The sequence below is a fragment of the Ranitomeya variabilis genome, chromosome 1 (assembly GCF_051348905.1).
Source record: "Ranitomeya variabilis isolate aRanVar5 chromosome 1, aRanVar5.hap1, whole genome shotgun sequence".
NCBI classification, from domain to species: Eukaryota; Metazoa; Chordata; class Amphibia; order Anura; family Dendrobatidae; genus Ranitomeya; species Ranitomeya variabilis.
The window spans coordinates 730,545,191-730,560,970 of NC_135232.1; the positions used below are offsets into that span (position 1 = coordinate 730,545,191).

Here is a 15,780-nt window from a genome sequence, read left to right on the forward strand (position 1 = left end):
TCTGTACATCGACTATAGCAGAGGAAGAGGGGGCTGGCTGACTATTTTAATAACTAAGCCAATCTGCTTTTCCATCAGTATTGCAACCATGACATAGAAAGGGCTGGCTGACTGCTCATTTCATAGGTAAGCCAGACCATGTCTCTACTTGTTCACCAACCATGACTTTGAAGGAGGCTGGCTTGGTTGTTGAATTGAGCAGCCAGCCCCCTTCATACATTACTTTGGACATACACTGACACATATATTGCTATATTTTGTTTTGCTACGATTACATCTCTCATCGTTTTTAGTATCTGGCTGAAAGCAATGACCTACGACAAGGCTTCTGGGTAACAGGTAGCATTAATATAAAATTACAAATTTCTGCTAAAAACATACGAAAAGTAACAATGTATCATCTACATATCTGTATTATGTCTCATGGACAAATATAAAAGGGCAAACTGGCCGTAAAAATACCTGCGTACAAAAACATTTCATAGAAAAATCTTTGCTCATTTGCATAAGAAGGTGGAGCTATAATGTAACAGAATAAGCAGGGGTGGTCCTTACAAAAATCTTAAAGGGAAACTTCATCTAAAATGTAAAATATCTTATTAAAACATCAAATTAAAAAAAAATAAAACGTGGACGTTGGCGCAGTGTCTGGAAGGAAGCGGCCATGTTGCTCTGATCCTGGACCCCCTTTCATGTTGGATTTTCCCACAGTCGTTTGTGATTGTCAACAGCAGAAAAAAAAGACAATATTCAGAAATATACATTTACATAAAAAAAGCACGTTATCGGCTGTATAAACCATAAATACAATGTATAAAATATAGACCTCGCTACTGCGCCATTATATTATATATACAAGCGCAGCTATATACAGGGAACGTTAACCCCGTCATCGCTGGCAGTGCTAGGGTGAACCCGGCTGGTCAGGATTTGCTAAAAAAAAGCTATGTACAAGACGGAGGTGCAGCTGCCATAATATAGTGATTACAGTATATACTGGACCCTTAGGAGCTGGGGCCCTAAGTGGGAGGGGGCCCGTCATACTTCAACATCAGGTTAAAGGACCGAGCAAAATTGTTGGACAGGGCGCAGGTCTTGGCTCCATGCAGAAGAGGGAGAAGAAATGCCAGAAGGAGGAGGAGGAGCAGGAGCAGCTGCAGAGGTAGAGCGGCACAGCACACCCGATGCAGGAAGGAGCAGAGACCCCCGGGCACCTGCAAAAAAGAACAGGGTACATATCAGGTACTGGATAAGCGGCATTCTCAGTGATGTCACCGCTGATCTCTAGTGATGGATAGGAGGCATTCTCAGTGATGTCACCGCTGATCTCTAGTGATGGGTAGGAGGCATTCTCAGTGATGTCACCGCTGATCTCTAGTGATGGATAGGAGGCATTCTCAGTGATGTCACCGCTGATCTCTAGTGATGGATAGGGGGCATTCTCAGTGATGTCACCGCTGATCTCTAGTGATGGATAGGAGGCATTCTCAGTGATGTCACCGCTGATCTCTAGTGATGGATAGGAGGCATTCTCAGTGATGTCACCGCTGATCTCTAGTGATGGATAGGGGGCATTCTCAGTGATGTCACCGCTGATCTCTAGTGATGGATAGGAGGCATTCTCAGTGATGTCACCTCTGATCTCTAGTGATGGATAGGAGGCATTCTCAGTGATGTCACCGCTGATCTCTAGTGATGTCACCGCTGATCTCTAGTGATAGATAGGAGGCATTCTCAGTGATGTCAGCTCTGATCTCTAGTGATGGATAGGAGGCACTCAGTGATGTCACCGCTGATCACTAGTGATGGATAGGAGGCATTCTCAGTGATGTCACCGCTGATCTCTAGTGATGGATAGGAGGCATTCTCAGTGATGTCACTGCTGATCTCTAGTGATGGATAGGAGGCATTCTCAGTGATGTCACCTCTGATCTCTAGTGATGGATAGGAGGCATTCTCAGTGATGTCACCGCTGATCTCTAGTGATGGATAGGAGGCATTCTCAGTGATGTCACCGCTGATCTCTAGTGATGGATAGGAGGCATTCTCAGTGATGTCACCTCTGATCTCTAGTGATGGATAGGAGGCATTCTCAGTGATGTCACCGCTGATCTCTAGTGATGGATAGGAGGCATTCTCCGTGATGTCACCTCTGATCTCTAGTGATGGATAGGAGGCATTCTCAGTGATGTCACCGCTGATCTCTAGTGATGGATAGGAGGCATTCTCAGTGATGTTACCTCTGATCTCTAGTGATGGATAGGAGGCATTCTCCGTGATGTCACCTCTGATCTCTAGTGATGGATAGGAGGCATTCTCAGTGATGTCACCGCTGATCTCTAGTGATGGATAGGAGGCATTCTCAGTGATGTCACCGCTGATCTCTAGTGATAGATAGGAGGCATTCTCAGTGATGTCAGCTCTGATCTCTAGTGATGGATAGGAGGCACTCAGTGATGTCACCGCTGATCACTAGTGATGGATAGGAGGCACTCAGTGATGTCACCTCTGATCTCTAGTGATGGATAGGAGGCATTCTCAGTGATGTCACCGCTGATCTCTAGTGATGGATAGGAGGCATTCTCAGTGATGTCACCTCTGATCTCTAGTGATGGATAGGAGGCATTCTCAGTGATGTCACCGCTGATCTCTAGTGATGGATAGGAGGCATTCTCAGTGATGTCACCTCTGATCTCTAGTGATGGATAGGAGGCACTCTCAGTGATGTCACCGCTGATCTCTAGTGATGGATAGGGGGCATTCTCAGTGATGTCACCGCTGATCTCTAGTGATGGATAGGAGGCATTCTCAGTGATGTCACCGCTGATCTCTAGTGATGGATAGGAGGCATTCTCAGTGATGTCACCTCTGATCTCTAGTGATGGATAGGAGGCATTATCAGTGATGTCACTGCTGATCTCTAGTGATGGATAGGAGGCATTCTCAGTGATGTCACCGCTGATCTCTAGTGATGTCACCGCTGATCTCTAGTGATAGATAGGAGGCATTCTCAGTGATGTCAGCTCTGATCTCTAGTGATGGATAGGAGGCATTCTCAGTGATGTCACCGCTGATCACTAGTGATGGATAGGAGGCATTCTCAGTGATGTCACCGCTGATCTCTAGTGATGGATAGGAGGCATTCTCAGTGATGTCACCTCTGATCTCTAGTGATGGATAGGAGGCATTCTCAGTGATGTCACTGCTGATCTCTAGTGATGGATAGGAGGCATTCTCAGTGATGTCACCGCTGATCTCTAGTGATGTCACCGCTGATCTCTAGTGATAGATAGGAGGCATTCTCAGTGATGTCAGCTCTGATCTCTAGTGATGGATAGGAGGCACTCAGTGATGTCACCGCTGATCACTAGTGATGGATAGGAGGCATTCTCAGTGATGTCACCGCTGATCTCTAGTGATGGATAGGAGGCATTCTCAGTGATGTCACCTCTGATCTCTAGTGATGGATAGGAGGCATTCTCAGTGATGTCACCGCTGATCTCTAGTGATGGATAGGAGGCATTCTCAGTGATGTCACCTCTGATCTCTAGTGATGGATAGGAGGCATTCTCAGTGATGTCACCGCTGATCTCTAGTGATGGACAGGAGGCATTCTCAGTGATGTCACCGCTGATCTCTAGTGATGGATAGGAGGCATTCTCAGTGATGTCACCGCTGATCTCTAGTGATGGATAGGAGGCATTCTCAGTGATGTCACCGCTGATCTCTAGTGATGGATAGGAGGCATTCTCGGTGATGTCACCTCTGATCTCTAGTGATGGATAGGAGGCATTCTCAGTGATGTCACTGCTGATCTCTAGTGATGGATAGGAGGCATTCTCAGTGATGTCACCGCTGATCACTAGTGATGGATAGGAGGCATTCTCAGTGATGTCACCGCTGATCTCTAGTGATGGATAGGAGGCATTCTCAGTGATGTCACCGCTGATCTCTAGTGATGGATAGGAGGCATTCTCAGTGATGTCACCGCTGATCTCTAGTGATGGATAGGAGGCATTCTCCGTGATGTCACCTCTGATCTCTAGTGATGGATAGGAGGCATTCTCAGTGATGTCACCGCTGATCTCTAGTGATGGATAGGAGGCATTCTCAGTGATGTCACCGCTGATCTCTAGTGATGGATAGGAGGCATTCTCAGTGATGTCACCTCTGATCTCTAGTGATGGATAGGAGGCATTCTCAGTGATGTCACCGCTGATCTCTAGGGATGGATAGGAGGCATTCTCAGTGATGTCACCGCTGATCTCTAGGGATGGATAGGAGGCATTCTCAGTGATGTCACTGCTGATCTCTAGGGATGGATAGGAGGCATTCTCAGTGATGTCACCGCTGATCTCTAGTGATGGATAGGAGGCATTCTCAGTGATGTCACCGCTGATCTCTGGTGATGGATAGGAGGCATTCTCAGTGATGTCACCGCTGATCTCTAGTGATGGATAGGAGGCATTCTCAGTGATGTCACCGCTGATCTCTAGTGATGGATAGGAGGCATTCTCAGTGATGTCACCGCTGATCTCTAGTGATGGATAGGAGGCATTCTCAGTGATGTCACCGCTGATCTCTAGTGATGGATAGGAGGCATTCTCAGTGATGTCACCGCTGACATTTAGTGATGGATAGGAGGCATTCTCAGTGATGTCACCTCTGATCTCTAGTGATGGATAGGAGGCATTCTCAGTGATGTCACTTCTGATCTCTAGTGATGGATAGGAGGCATTCTCAGTGATGTCACCGCTGATCTCTAGTGATGGATAGGAGGCATTCTCAGTGATGTCACCGCTGATCTCTAGTGATGGATAGGAGGCATTCTCAGTGATGTCACCGCTGATCTCTAGTGATGGATAGGCGGCATTCTCAGTGATGTCACTGCCGATCTCTAGTGATGGATAGGAGGCATTCTCAGTGATGTCACCGCTGATCTCTAGTGATGGATAGGAGGCATTCTCAGTGATGTCACCGCTGATCTCTAGTGATGGATAGGAGGCATTCTCAGTGATGTCACCGCTGATCTCTAGTGATGGATAGGAGGCATTCTCAGTGATGTCACTGCTGATCTCTAGTGATGGATAGGAGGCATTCTCAGTGATGTCACCTCTGATCTCTAGTGATGGATAGGAGGCATTCTCAGTGATGTCACCACTGATCTCTAGTGATGGATAGGAGGCATTCTCAGTGATGTCACTGCTGATCTCTAGTGATGGATAGGAGGCATTCTCAGTGATGTCACCTCTGATCTCTAGTGATGGATAGGAGGTATTCTCAGTGATGTCACCTCTGATCTCTAGTGATGGATAGGAGGCATTCTCAGTGATGTCACCTCTGATCTCTAGTGATGGATAGGAGGCATTCTCAGTGATGTCACCTCTGATCTCTAGTGATGGATAGGAGGTATTCTCAGTGATGTCACCTCTGATCTCTAGTGATGGATAGGAGGCATTCTCAGTGATGTCACCTCTGACCTCTACTGATGGATAGGAGGCATTCTCAGTGATGTCACCGCTGATCTCTAGTGATGGATAGGGGGCATTCTCAGTGATGTCACCGCTGATCTCTAGTGATGGATAGGAGGCATTCTCCGTGATGTCACCGCTGATCTTTAGTGATGGATAGGTGGCTCAGACGTATATTGAACGAGGAACTGTTGGCAGTCCTACCGGCCTGATAAAGTTCTGTTTTACTGGTGCTAGTGAGAGAGGCCTCTCAGCCTGTCAGGGTTGTGGGCGAGTGTGGTGCCACCTCAGTGACTGTGTGGGCAGCATCCTCTCACTCCCCATATCTCCCTAGGCCCATGTGGACAGGGGAGTCTGTGTAAAATTGTGCAAAGCTGACCTTACATGTCAAAACGGGGTGCGCACCGTCACGTTGGTGCAAGTGGGGAGACCTTACCCCGTGATCCCACTGACGTAATATTGACATTAGGCGGGGTGATGAGTGGATCCTTCACGTTTCATCACAAGTGATCTCTAGTGATGCATAGGCTCTTACTTTTCATATACCCCGGGGGTTCTTACCCTTCTTACCTTGGTTATTCCTCTGGGCTCATCCGTTACTTTCATGATCTGTGAAGATTATATACAAATACTTCAATCAGCATAAAGAACATCGGAAAATTCTAAGTGTGAACTTTCCCATTAAGACAAACAATAAATTCATATTTCACAATGAAAATCTGCAGATCTCTCACCGTGTGTTTCCCAGAATCTCGGAGCTTGGACTTGTACAACATCCACTGGTAGCGCAGCTCCTCCATCTTCAGCTCCTCTGTCACTGCCATCGACGATCTGCTGCGCAGTAGAGACTCAAAGAGGTTTTGGCCTTGAGGGACCCGAAACTGTAAATTCTATAGAAAGAGAAATGACAAAGTATATTATTTATAAAGTGAGTGCAGCTCTGGGGTATAATACAGGATGTAACGCAGGATCAGTAATGTAATGTATGTACACAGTGACTGCACCAGCAGAATAGTGAGTGCAGCTCTGGAGTATAATACAGGATGTAACCCAGGATCAGTACAGGATCAGTAATGTAATGTATGTACACAGTGACTGCACCAGCAGAATAGTGAGTGCAGCTCTGGAGTATAATACAGGATGTAACCCAGGATCAGTACAGGATCAGTAATGTATTGCATGTACACAGTGACTGCACCAGCAGAATAGTGAGTGCAGCTCTGGAGTATAATACAGGATGGAACTCAGGATCAGTAATGTAATGTATGTACACAGTGACTGCACCAGCAGAATAGTGAGTGCAGCTCTGGAGTATAATACAGGATGTAACCCAGGATCAGTACAGGATCAGTAATGTAATGTATGTACACAGTGACTGCACCAGCAGAATAGTGAGTGCAGCTCTGGAGTATAATACAGGATGTAACCCAGGATCAGTACAGGATCAGTAATGTATTGCATGTACACAGTGACTGCACCAGCAGAATAGTGAGTGCAGCTCTGGAGTATAATACAGGATGGAACTCAGGATCAGTAACGCAATGTGTGTAGTGTATATTATACCTGTAGTTGGCTCTGCCGCATTTTTATCCCATTGCTGTCGGACACAGGAGCTGCACAGATCCGATTCAGTTTTGTGCTTTCCGCCTGCAGCCAGAGCTCAAACTCCAAAAGTAGCTTCTTGTGATCGTCTCTGGCCTGGAGGAGAAAAAGAAGAAATAGGGGAAAAGTAGGAACCTGGGACAACAAGTGTCATTGTCTTGTAACATATAATAAAGGAAGAGAAGGAAAAAATGAGGAAAAAAAAATTAAAAAAGGCTAGAAAGATCTAAAAATGTGATTAAATATAAAAGATACAAAATATAACTTCAGTTACACATTATTATAAAAGAGAATAGAATTAAAGAAAACCTATTACTGGTCCTGACAAAGAAGGACCCAGACGGTCTTTTGAGATTGGGAAAGGGAGAGGTAAATCCCGACTGGGGGTCCCTGTAATATGTCCGGGGGGTCACAGATACTGAACCCATCTGCACACGGTGCATCACGGATACCGTGATAAGAGGCTCAGACGTGTCTTATCTCTGGGCCTCCCGAGGACACAACGTCCTGCCGAGTAACAAGGACACATTGCACTCTAAGGGTACCATCACACAGTGCCATTTTGATCGCTACGACGGTATGATTCCGTCGTTCTAGCGATATCGTTACGATATCGCAGTGTCTGACACGCAGCAGCGATCAGGGATCCTGCTGAGAATCGTACGTCGTAGCAGATCGTATGGAACTTTCTTTCGTCGCTTGATCACCCGCTGACATCGCTGGATCGTTGTGTGTGACAGCGATCCAGCGATGTGTTCGCTTGTAACCAGGGTAAACATCGGGTAACTAAGCGCAGGGCCGCGCTTAGTAACCCGATGTTTACCCTGGTTACCAGCGTAAACGTAAAAAAACCAAACAGTACATACTCACATTCCGGTGTCTGTCCTCCGGCGTCTCAGCTTCTCTGCACTGTGAGCGCCTGCCGGCCGGAAAGCGAGCGCAGCGGTGACGTCACCGCTCTGCTTTGCGGCTATGGTGCTTACACAGTGCAGAGAAGCACAGCGCCGGGGGACAGACACCGGAATGTAAGTATGTACTGTTTGTTTTTTTTACGTTTACGCTGGTAACCAGGGTAAACATCGGGTTACTAAGCGCGGCCCTGCGCTTAGTAACCCGATGTTTACCCTGGTTACCCGGGGACTTCGGCATCGCTCCAGCGCCGTGATTGCAACGTGTGACCGCAGTCTACGACGCTGGAGCGATAATCATACGACGCTGCAACGTCACGAATCGTGCCGTCGTAGCGATCAAAATGGTACTGTGTGACAGTACCCTAAGGCTATGTGCACACGTCAGGATTTTGTCAGGTTTTTTCCTCAGGATTTGTAGCCAAAACCAGGAGTGGATCAATTAGAGGAAAAGTATAATAGAAACATATGCACCACTTCTGCATTTATCACCCACTCCTGGTTTTGGCTACAAAACCTGATGAAAAAGCCTGACAAAATCCTGACGTGTGCACATAGCCTTATACATCTCGTCACCAACACTTCAGCTATACACAGACAGCAGTGCGGCCAGACAATATGTCCGCCTTATACATAAGGTCATTCAGAAGATCTGACGCTGATACAATCGGATCTGATGGAGCCTCATCCTCCCCATGGGCGACCTCTGACAGTGATTAATAAATGAGTGACGCTCCGCGTGTAGGTGGATCCGTGGTCTGTGACTCTCGGACATAGATTACAGCCGGACGGCAATTACAGCAACAATTCTATTACACGGGGACACAACACATATCCTGACCCTATAACCAGAGGGACGTCGCTCGGGAACATAGTCTGCGGATAACAGTTTAGGACATGCATCTCTCTATAGATATCGATGGTAACTCTGTCCTCAAAGGGCAACCTGCGGCCCCGACTGGATCTCGAGTAACAGATTGCCGACCCCACTCTGGATTTACCTCTCCTCTTCCCAACTTCAAAATATAGATTGGGGTCCTTCTCGGTTAGGATCAGTAATACTTTTTATTAATCAAAAAGAAAATACTCCCATATAGTAACACGTAACTGAACGTGAAAAAGTTCTATTTTATATCATTTATATTTACAAACATTTTTAGATCTTTGTCATCTTTTTTTTCTTCTTTCCTCTTTTCTCGTCTTCCCTCAGTGCATACTCTAGTAATGTATTCTATTTGTGAACTACATTTAGCAGATATGTGATAATCATCGTCTAACACCCCAGCTTAATCGTCCTGTAGCCCAACCTCTTGTACCCCAGCGTCATCATCCTGTACTCCAGCTTCTAGTACCCCATTACAATTGTCCTGTACCCCAGTGTCTTATATCCCAGCGTCATTTCCTGTAGCCTAACCTCTTGTACCCTATTATCATTGTCCCATATCCCAGTGTCTCATATCCCAGGGTCATTGTCCTGTGCCCTAGCATCTTGTATCACAGCATCATCGTGTTGTAATCCAACCTCTTGTACCCCAACGTCATTGTCATGAACCTCCAGCCTCCCTCTTGTACCCTATTATCATTGTCCTGTATCCCAGCGACATCGTCCTGCAACACAGTTTCATCATCCTGTACCCCAGGGTCATCATCCTTTTACCCAGGGTACTGTACCCCAGCTTAATCGTCTTGTAGCCCAGAGTGCTGTACCCCAGCGTCATCGTCCTGTATCCCAGCGTCATCGTCCCTTACCCCAGGGTCATTATCCTGTTGCCAAGGGTCCTGTAGCCCAGCCTCTTTTATCCCAGCTTCATTTTTCTGTATCCTACCATCTTGTATCCCAGGGTCATTGTCCTGTATCCTCAGCATCACCGTCCTGTAGCCCAGCCTCTTGTATCGAAGTGTCATTGTCCTGTACCATAGCATCATTATCCTGTATCCCAGCCTCTTGTATCCCAGTGTCCTTGTCCTGTAGCCTAGCCTCTTGTATCCCAGCATCATTGTGATGTAGCCCACCCTCTTTTATCCCATGGTCATTGTTTGCACCTCCAGGGTCACCATCCTGCAGCCTAGCGTCATCGTGTTGTAGCCCAGCATCTAGTATCCCAGCATCATCGTCCTGTAGCCCAGCATCTAGTATCCCAGCGTCATCGTCCTGTAGCCCAGTCTCTTGTACCCCAGTGTCATTGTCCTGTAGCCCAGCATCTTGTGTCCTAGTGTCATCATCCTGGAGCCCAGCATCTAGCATCCCAGCGTCATCGTCCTGTAGCCCAGCATCTAGTATCCCAGCATCATCGTCCTGTAGCCCAGCATCTAGTATCCCAGCATCATCGTCCTGTAGCCCAGCATCTAGTATCCCAGCATCATCGTCCTGTAGCCCAGCATCTAGTATCCCAGCATCTTGAATCCCAGCATCATCGTCCTGTAGCCCAGCATTTAGTATCCTAGCATCATCGTCCTGTAGCCCAGCATCTAGTATCCCAGCGTCATTGTCCTGTAGCCAAGCATCTAGTAGCCCAGCATCATCGTCCTGTAGCCCAGCATCTAGTATCCCCAGCATCATCGTCCTGTAGCCCAGCATCTAGTATCATCGTCCTGTAGCCCAGCATCTAGTATCCCAGCATCATCGTCCTGTAGCCCCGCATCTAGTATCCCAGCATCATCGTCCTGTATCCCAGCATCATCGTCCTGTAGCCCAGCCTCTTGTATCCCAGCGTCATCGTCCTGTAGACCAGCATCTAGTATCCCAGCATCATCATCCTGTAGCCAAGCATCTAGTATCCCAGTATCATCGTCCTGTAGCCCAGCATCTAGTATCCCCAGCATCATCGTCCTGTAGCCCAGCATCTAGTATCCCAGCGTCATTGTCCTGTAGCCCAGCATCTAGTATCCCCAGCATCATCGTCCTGTAGCCCAGCATCTAGTATCCCAACGTCATCATCCTGTAGCCCAGTCTCTTGTACCCCAGTGTCATCGTCCTGTACCCTCAGCGTCTTGTACTGCATTATCCTCGTGGATCCATTACATACACTGTACGAATCTTTACCTTCCTTCCAGTTCCGTCTGTGCTGGGAGAATCCACAAGGTCCACAGACTCTGCCAGGGACACGAACTTCTGATTCCTCCTGGATGTGGCAGGATTATTGGGAGATTTTGCTTTCTTTTTCATATTTTCTTCTGCAATAAAACTTTCCAGCACAGAAGACACCATCACTCATCATGTATGGAGTAATGTAAGGGATATTTCACATTAGTTGCAGAAATGTCGTGAATGTGGCCGTTCCTGTAGTCGGGGCTGGAATTCTGCAGATCTCACTCAGACATATTGGACAGTGACAGGCACTTCTATAAGAAATCTGCCAAGTGTGAATTTGCCACCAATCTATGTTCCTCACTCACCTAGAAGTGATCTGCAGATGACCCGGACTAATCTGTGGTCCAGACCTGCGCTGCCGCTCCTCATCCTGGTGATGGCTGGTCCTGGGGAGAGGAAAGAACCATCAGATACTGGAACCAAAGAATGTACACCAGTATAAACAGTATAAAACCAATATAAACAAATATAGACCAAGATGGACCTGTATAAACCAATATAGACCAGTATAAACCAATATAGACTATTGTACTGCATTATGTAGACCAGTGTACACCAGTATAGACCAGAGTAAACCAATATAGACCAGTATACTATGTAGACCAGTGTAAACCTATATAGAACAGTATAAACCAATATAGACCAGTATAAACTAATATAGACCAGTTTAAACCAATATAGACCATAATAAGCCAGTATAGACCAGGATAAGCCAGTATAAACCAATACAGACCAGTGTAAACCAATATAGACAAGGATAAGCCAGTATAGACCAGTGTAAAGCACCAGTACAGTTACCTGAATGCCAGACCTCCGGCCGCTGCTGGGCTCCTGTGAGATGTTAGTGGTGGGTGGGACAGACTCGTTCCTTGGGTCGGACGTGAAACCCTGAAGAGTAAAATACGAGGGTCTCGTTCCCATCTGCCACAGACTTACATTACAGTAATCTCTGGGAGCTCAGAACAACACGATCTTCATCTGGAAATAACTGGGAGTCACTACGGATACCCCTGATATTGAGATCACACACAACATACCTGCCCGAGTCACCGTTTATCCTTGAAGACCACCTCAAGTGTCCTTGACCACCGAATTCATTAACCTCTTCATCACCACTGACGATACAGAGATTGAGGCTTTAGAACACATAATGTGGACGCTTTACAGCAGCAGACGGACACTGAGCGCACAGCTGCACACCTTGTGTTGTACCACAGCCGGGGATCCATGACCTCCGACCTTCCCTAATTCAAGAATTCATCCGGCACCAGCCCCATGTGACAATTTACACACAATTCCCCTCTATCACACGACTTCCCTTTTATCCTTTACATTCCCACATTTTGGCACATCCACCCCTATAGCAGCACCCCCAAAGGATCGGACATACACCAGTGATAATGGGGCAAGGAAGTCTATTACTTCATCCCATTCATCCCATCGGAGAACTTTACAGTCAAGAGCTTTTACCCAGCTTGAATGGCAGATAACGGGGAGTAATAGCTTGCATCCAGTCTACGTCACCCTGATCATACAGAATTTCGGCTGAATTACCTTCCCGGAGCTTCAGATTTGTTATCTTCTGTGTCGATTACTCTGAATTCATAGCTGAAAGACACAAGAACATTCAATGGGCAGATACAGAAGTCGCCCCGAGTGCGGAGAATCACCGGAGATCACTGTGGGGTCATTACATGACCATGAATGACCGGTGACCCCACATGCCGACACTCACCTGGACGCCCCCGACGTCCTCTTGTCTCTTTGTTTGTTTGATCTCCTCGGAGAATTAGATCCATTACCAGAGACCCTGCCGGACAGAGGATCGGGTCATAGGACAACACATTACAATGCGGGGTTATATGAGGTCACATATAGTACATATTATACACCAGGGATAGGATATTACAGGGTACACACTATTCTATTCCCCGTCACCATAGTATCTAACACGTCATTATACTGCATGACACAAAGATAGAATATATCATATATCACTGTATAACGCTCAATACTGTTACTGAACATTATATTACGTCTTATTATGTCACACGATATATGATATCACACCAGATCCTGCCGCATTACATGGTCACATATCGCCATCAATGACATTACTGGGCAGCATTATATACTTACATTGTATCATTGTTATTCTGGAATCTGACCTGTTACATGTAACATATTATACTGTGGTGTATAACAATGACAGGTAATAGACTATAGGGGCCTATTATGATATATAATATACAGTAAAGCGATTTATTATACTGTGGTGTATAACAATGACAGATAATAGAATATAGGGGCCTATTATGATATATAATATACAGTAAAGCGATTTATTATACTGTGGTGTATAACAATGACAGATAATAGAATATAGGGGCCTATTATGATATATAGTATACAGTAAAAGCGATTTATTATACTGTGGTGTATAAAAATGACAGGTAATAGAATATAGGGGCCTATTATGATATATAATATACAGTAAAGCGATTTATTATACTGTGGTGTATAACAATGACAGGTAATAGAATATAGGGGCATATTATGATATATAATATACAGTAAAGCGATTTATTATACTGTGGTGTATAAAAATGACAGGTAATAGAATATAGGGGCCTATTATGATATATAATATACAGTAAAGCGATTTATTATACTGTGGTGTATAACAATGACAGGTAATAGAATATAGGGGCATATTATGATATATAATATACAGTAAAGCGATTTATTATACTGTGGTGTATAACAATGACAGGTAATAGACTATAGGGGCCTATTATGATATATAATATACAGTAAAGCGATTTATTATACTGTGGTGTATAACAATGACAGGTAATAGAATATAGGGGCATATTATGATATATAATATACAGTAAAGCGATTTATTATACTGTGGTGTATAACAATGACAGGTAATAGACTATAGGGGCCTATTATGATATATAATATACAGTAAAGCGATTTATTATACTGTGGTGTATAACAATGACAGGTAATAGACTATAGGGGCCTATTATGATATATAATATACAGTAAAGCGATTTATTATACTGTGGTGTATAACAATGACAGGTAATTCAATATAGGGGCCTATTATGATATATAATATACAGTAAAGCGATTTATTATTCTGTGGTGTATAACAATGACAGGTAATAGAATATAGGGGCCTATTATGATATATAGTATACAGTAAAAGCGATTTATTATTCTGTGGTGTATAACAATGACAGGTAATAGAATATAGGGGCCTATTATGATATATAATATACAGTAAAGCGATTTATTATTCTGTGGTGTATAACAATGACAGGTAATAGAATATAGGGGCCTATTATGATATATAGTATACAGTAAAAGCGATTTATTATACTGTGGTGTATAACAATGACAGGTAATAGAATATAGGGGCCTATTATGATATATAATATACAGTAAAGCGATTTATTATACTGTGGTGTATAACAATGACAGGTAATAGAATATAGGGGCATATTATGATATATAATATACAGTAAAGCGATTTATTATACTGTGGTGTATAACAATGACAGGTAATAGAATATAGGGGCCTATTATGATATATAATATACAGTAAAGCAATTTATTATTCTGTGGTGTATAACAATGACAGGTAATAGAATATAGGGGCCTATTATGATATATAGTATACAGTAAAAGCGATTTATTATACTGTGGTGTATAACAATGACAGGTAATAGAATATAGGGGCATATTATGATATATAATATACAGTAAAGCGATTTATTATACTGTGGTGTATAACAATGACAGGTAATTCAATATAGGGGCCTATTATGATATATAATATACAGTAAAGCGATTTATTATTCTGTGGTGTATAACAATGACAGGTAATAGAATATAGGGGCCTATTATGATATATAGTATACAGTAAAAGCGATTTATTATTCTGTGGTGTATAACAATGACAGGTAATAGAATATAGGGGCCTATTATGATATATAATATACAGTAAAGCGATTTATTATTCTGTGGTGTATAACAATGACAGGTAATAGAATATAGGGGCCTATTATGATATATAGTATACAGTAAAAGCGATTTATTATACTGTGGTGTATAACAATGACAGATAATAGAATATAGGGGCCTATTATGATATATAGTAAAGTGATGAATAACAGACACGTGATATAATGTGACACCAAATGTTATCCAATATGACGTGTATGTAGTACGAGCTGTGGGAAGGCGCGCACAATAGAGTAACCCTGTGTAATGTATTTATTACATTGGTATTGCTCACCGAGAGGATGTGAGCTGCCCCTGCTGTACAATTCCACTTGCCGCCGCCTCATGGCTTGGGAGAAAGCTCAGGTAAAAAACACTTGAATGCTGCGCTGATGAAAAAAGAATCATATACTGCAAGGAGGGAAGAAGAAGATTCTTAACTCGTTTCTGTAGTTTTTTTTTTCCTTTCATTTGATAAAGACGACTGTTCGGCAGTGAAACGCGTCGTCACAATAAAGGAACCTTTCGTCGCCCCTCCTTGCAAAATAGAATTCTTTTTTTCATTAGAATTTTTTAAGTGTTTTTCCCCCTTTATTGGATATCTAATATGATGTAATACACTATAATAGAAATACATGTTGTGTCATGTAAGCAATAGAAATAGGTGACTAAATGATAAAGGAAAGAAATA

The 15,780-nt window shown here is 44.1% G+C and overlaps 1 protein-coding gene across 8 annotated transcripts in view; it reads right to left on the reverse strand.

Annotated features, from left to right (window-relative positions):
* Nucleotides 1-886: 886 nt before the first annotated feature.
* Nucleotides 887-15,780, reverse strand: part of SYNE3 (spectrin repeat containing nuclear envelope family member 3) — an 88,465-nt gene continuing 73,571 nt past the window's right edge. For all 8 annotated transcript variants that reach the window (XM_077268760.1, XM_077268746.1, XM_077268729.1 and 5 more), the window contains 10 exons: nucleotides 12,808-12,882; nucleotides 12,627-12,680; nucleotides 12,110-12,187; nucleotides 11,871-11,960; nucleotides 11,378-11,458; nucleotides 11,025-11,166; nucleotides 7,035-7,169; nucleotides 6,206-6,361; nucleotides 6,042-6,080; nucleotides 887-1,214 (listed from right to left, as the gene is read on the reverse strand). In XM_077268760.1, the coding sequence (XP_077124875.1) occupies nucleotides 1,020-1,214; nucleotides 6,042-6,080; nucleotides 6,206-6,361; nucleotides 7,035-7,169; nucleotides 11,025-11,166; nucleotides 11,378-11,458; nucleotides 11,871-11,960; nucleotides 12,110-12,187; nucleotides 12,627-12,680; nucleotides 12,808-12,882 (1,045 nt within the window). In that variant the 3' untranslated portion in view covers nucleotides 887-1,019. The remainder of the gene's footprint in view (nucleotides 1,215-6,041; nucleotides 6,081-6,205; nucleotides 6,362-7,034; nucleotides 7,170-11,024; nucleotides 11,167-11,377; nucleotides 11,459-11,870; nucleotides 11,961-12,109; nucleotides 12,188-12,626; nucleotides 12,681-12,807; nucleotides 12,883-15,780) is intronic.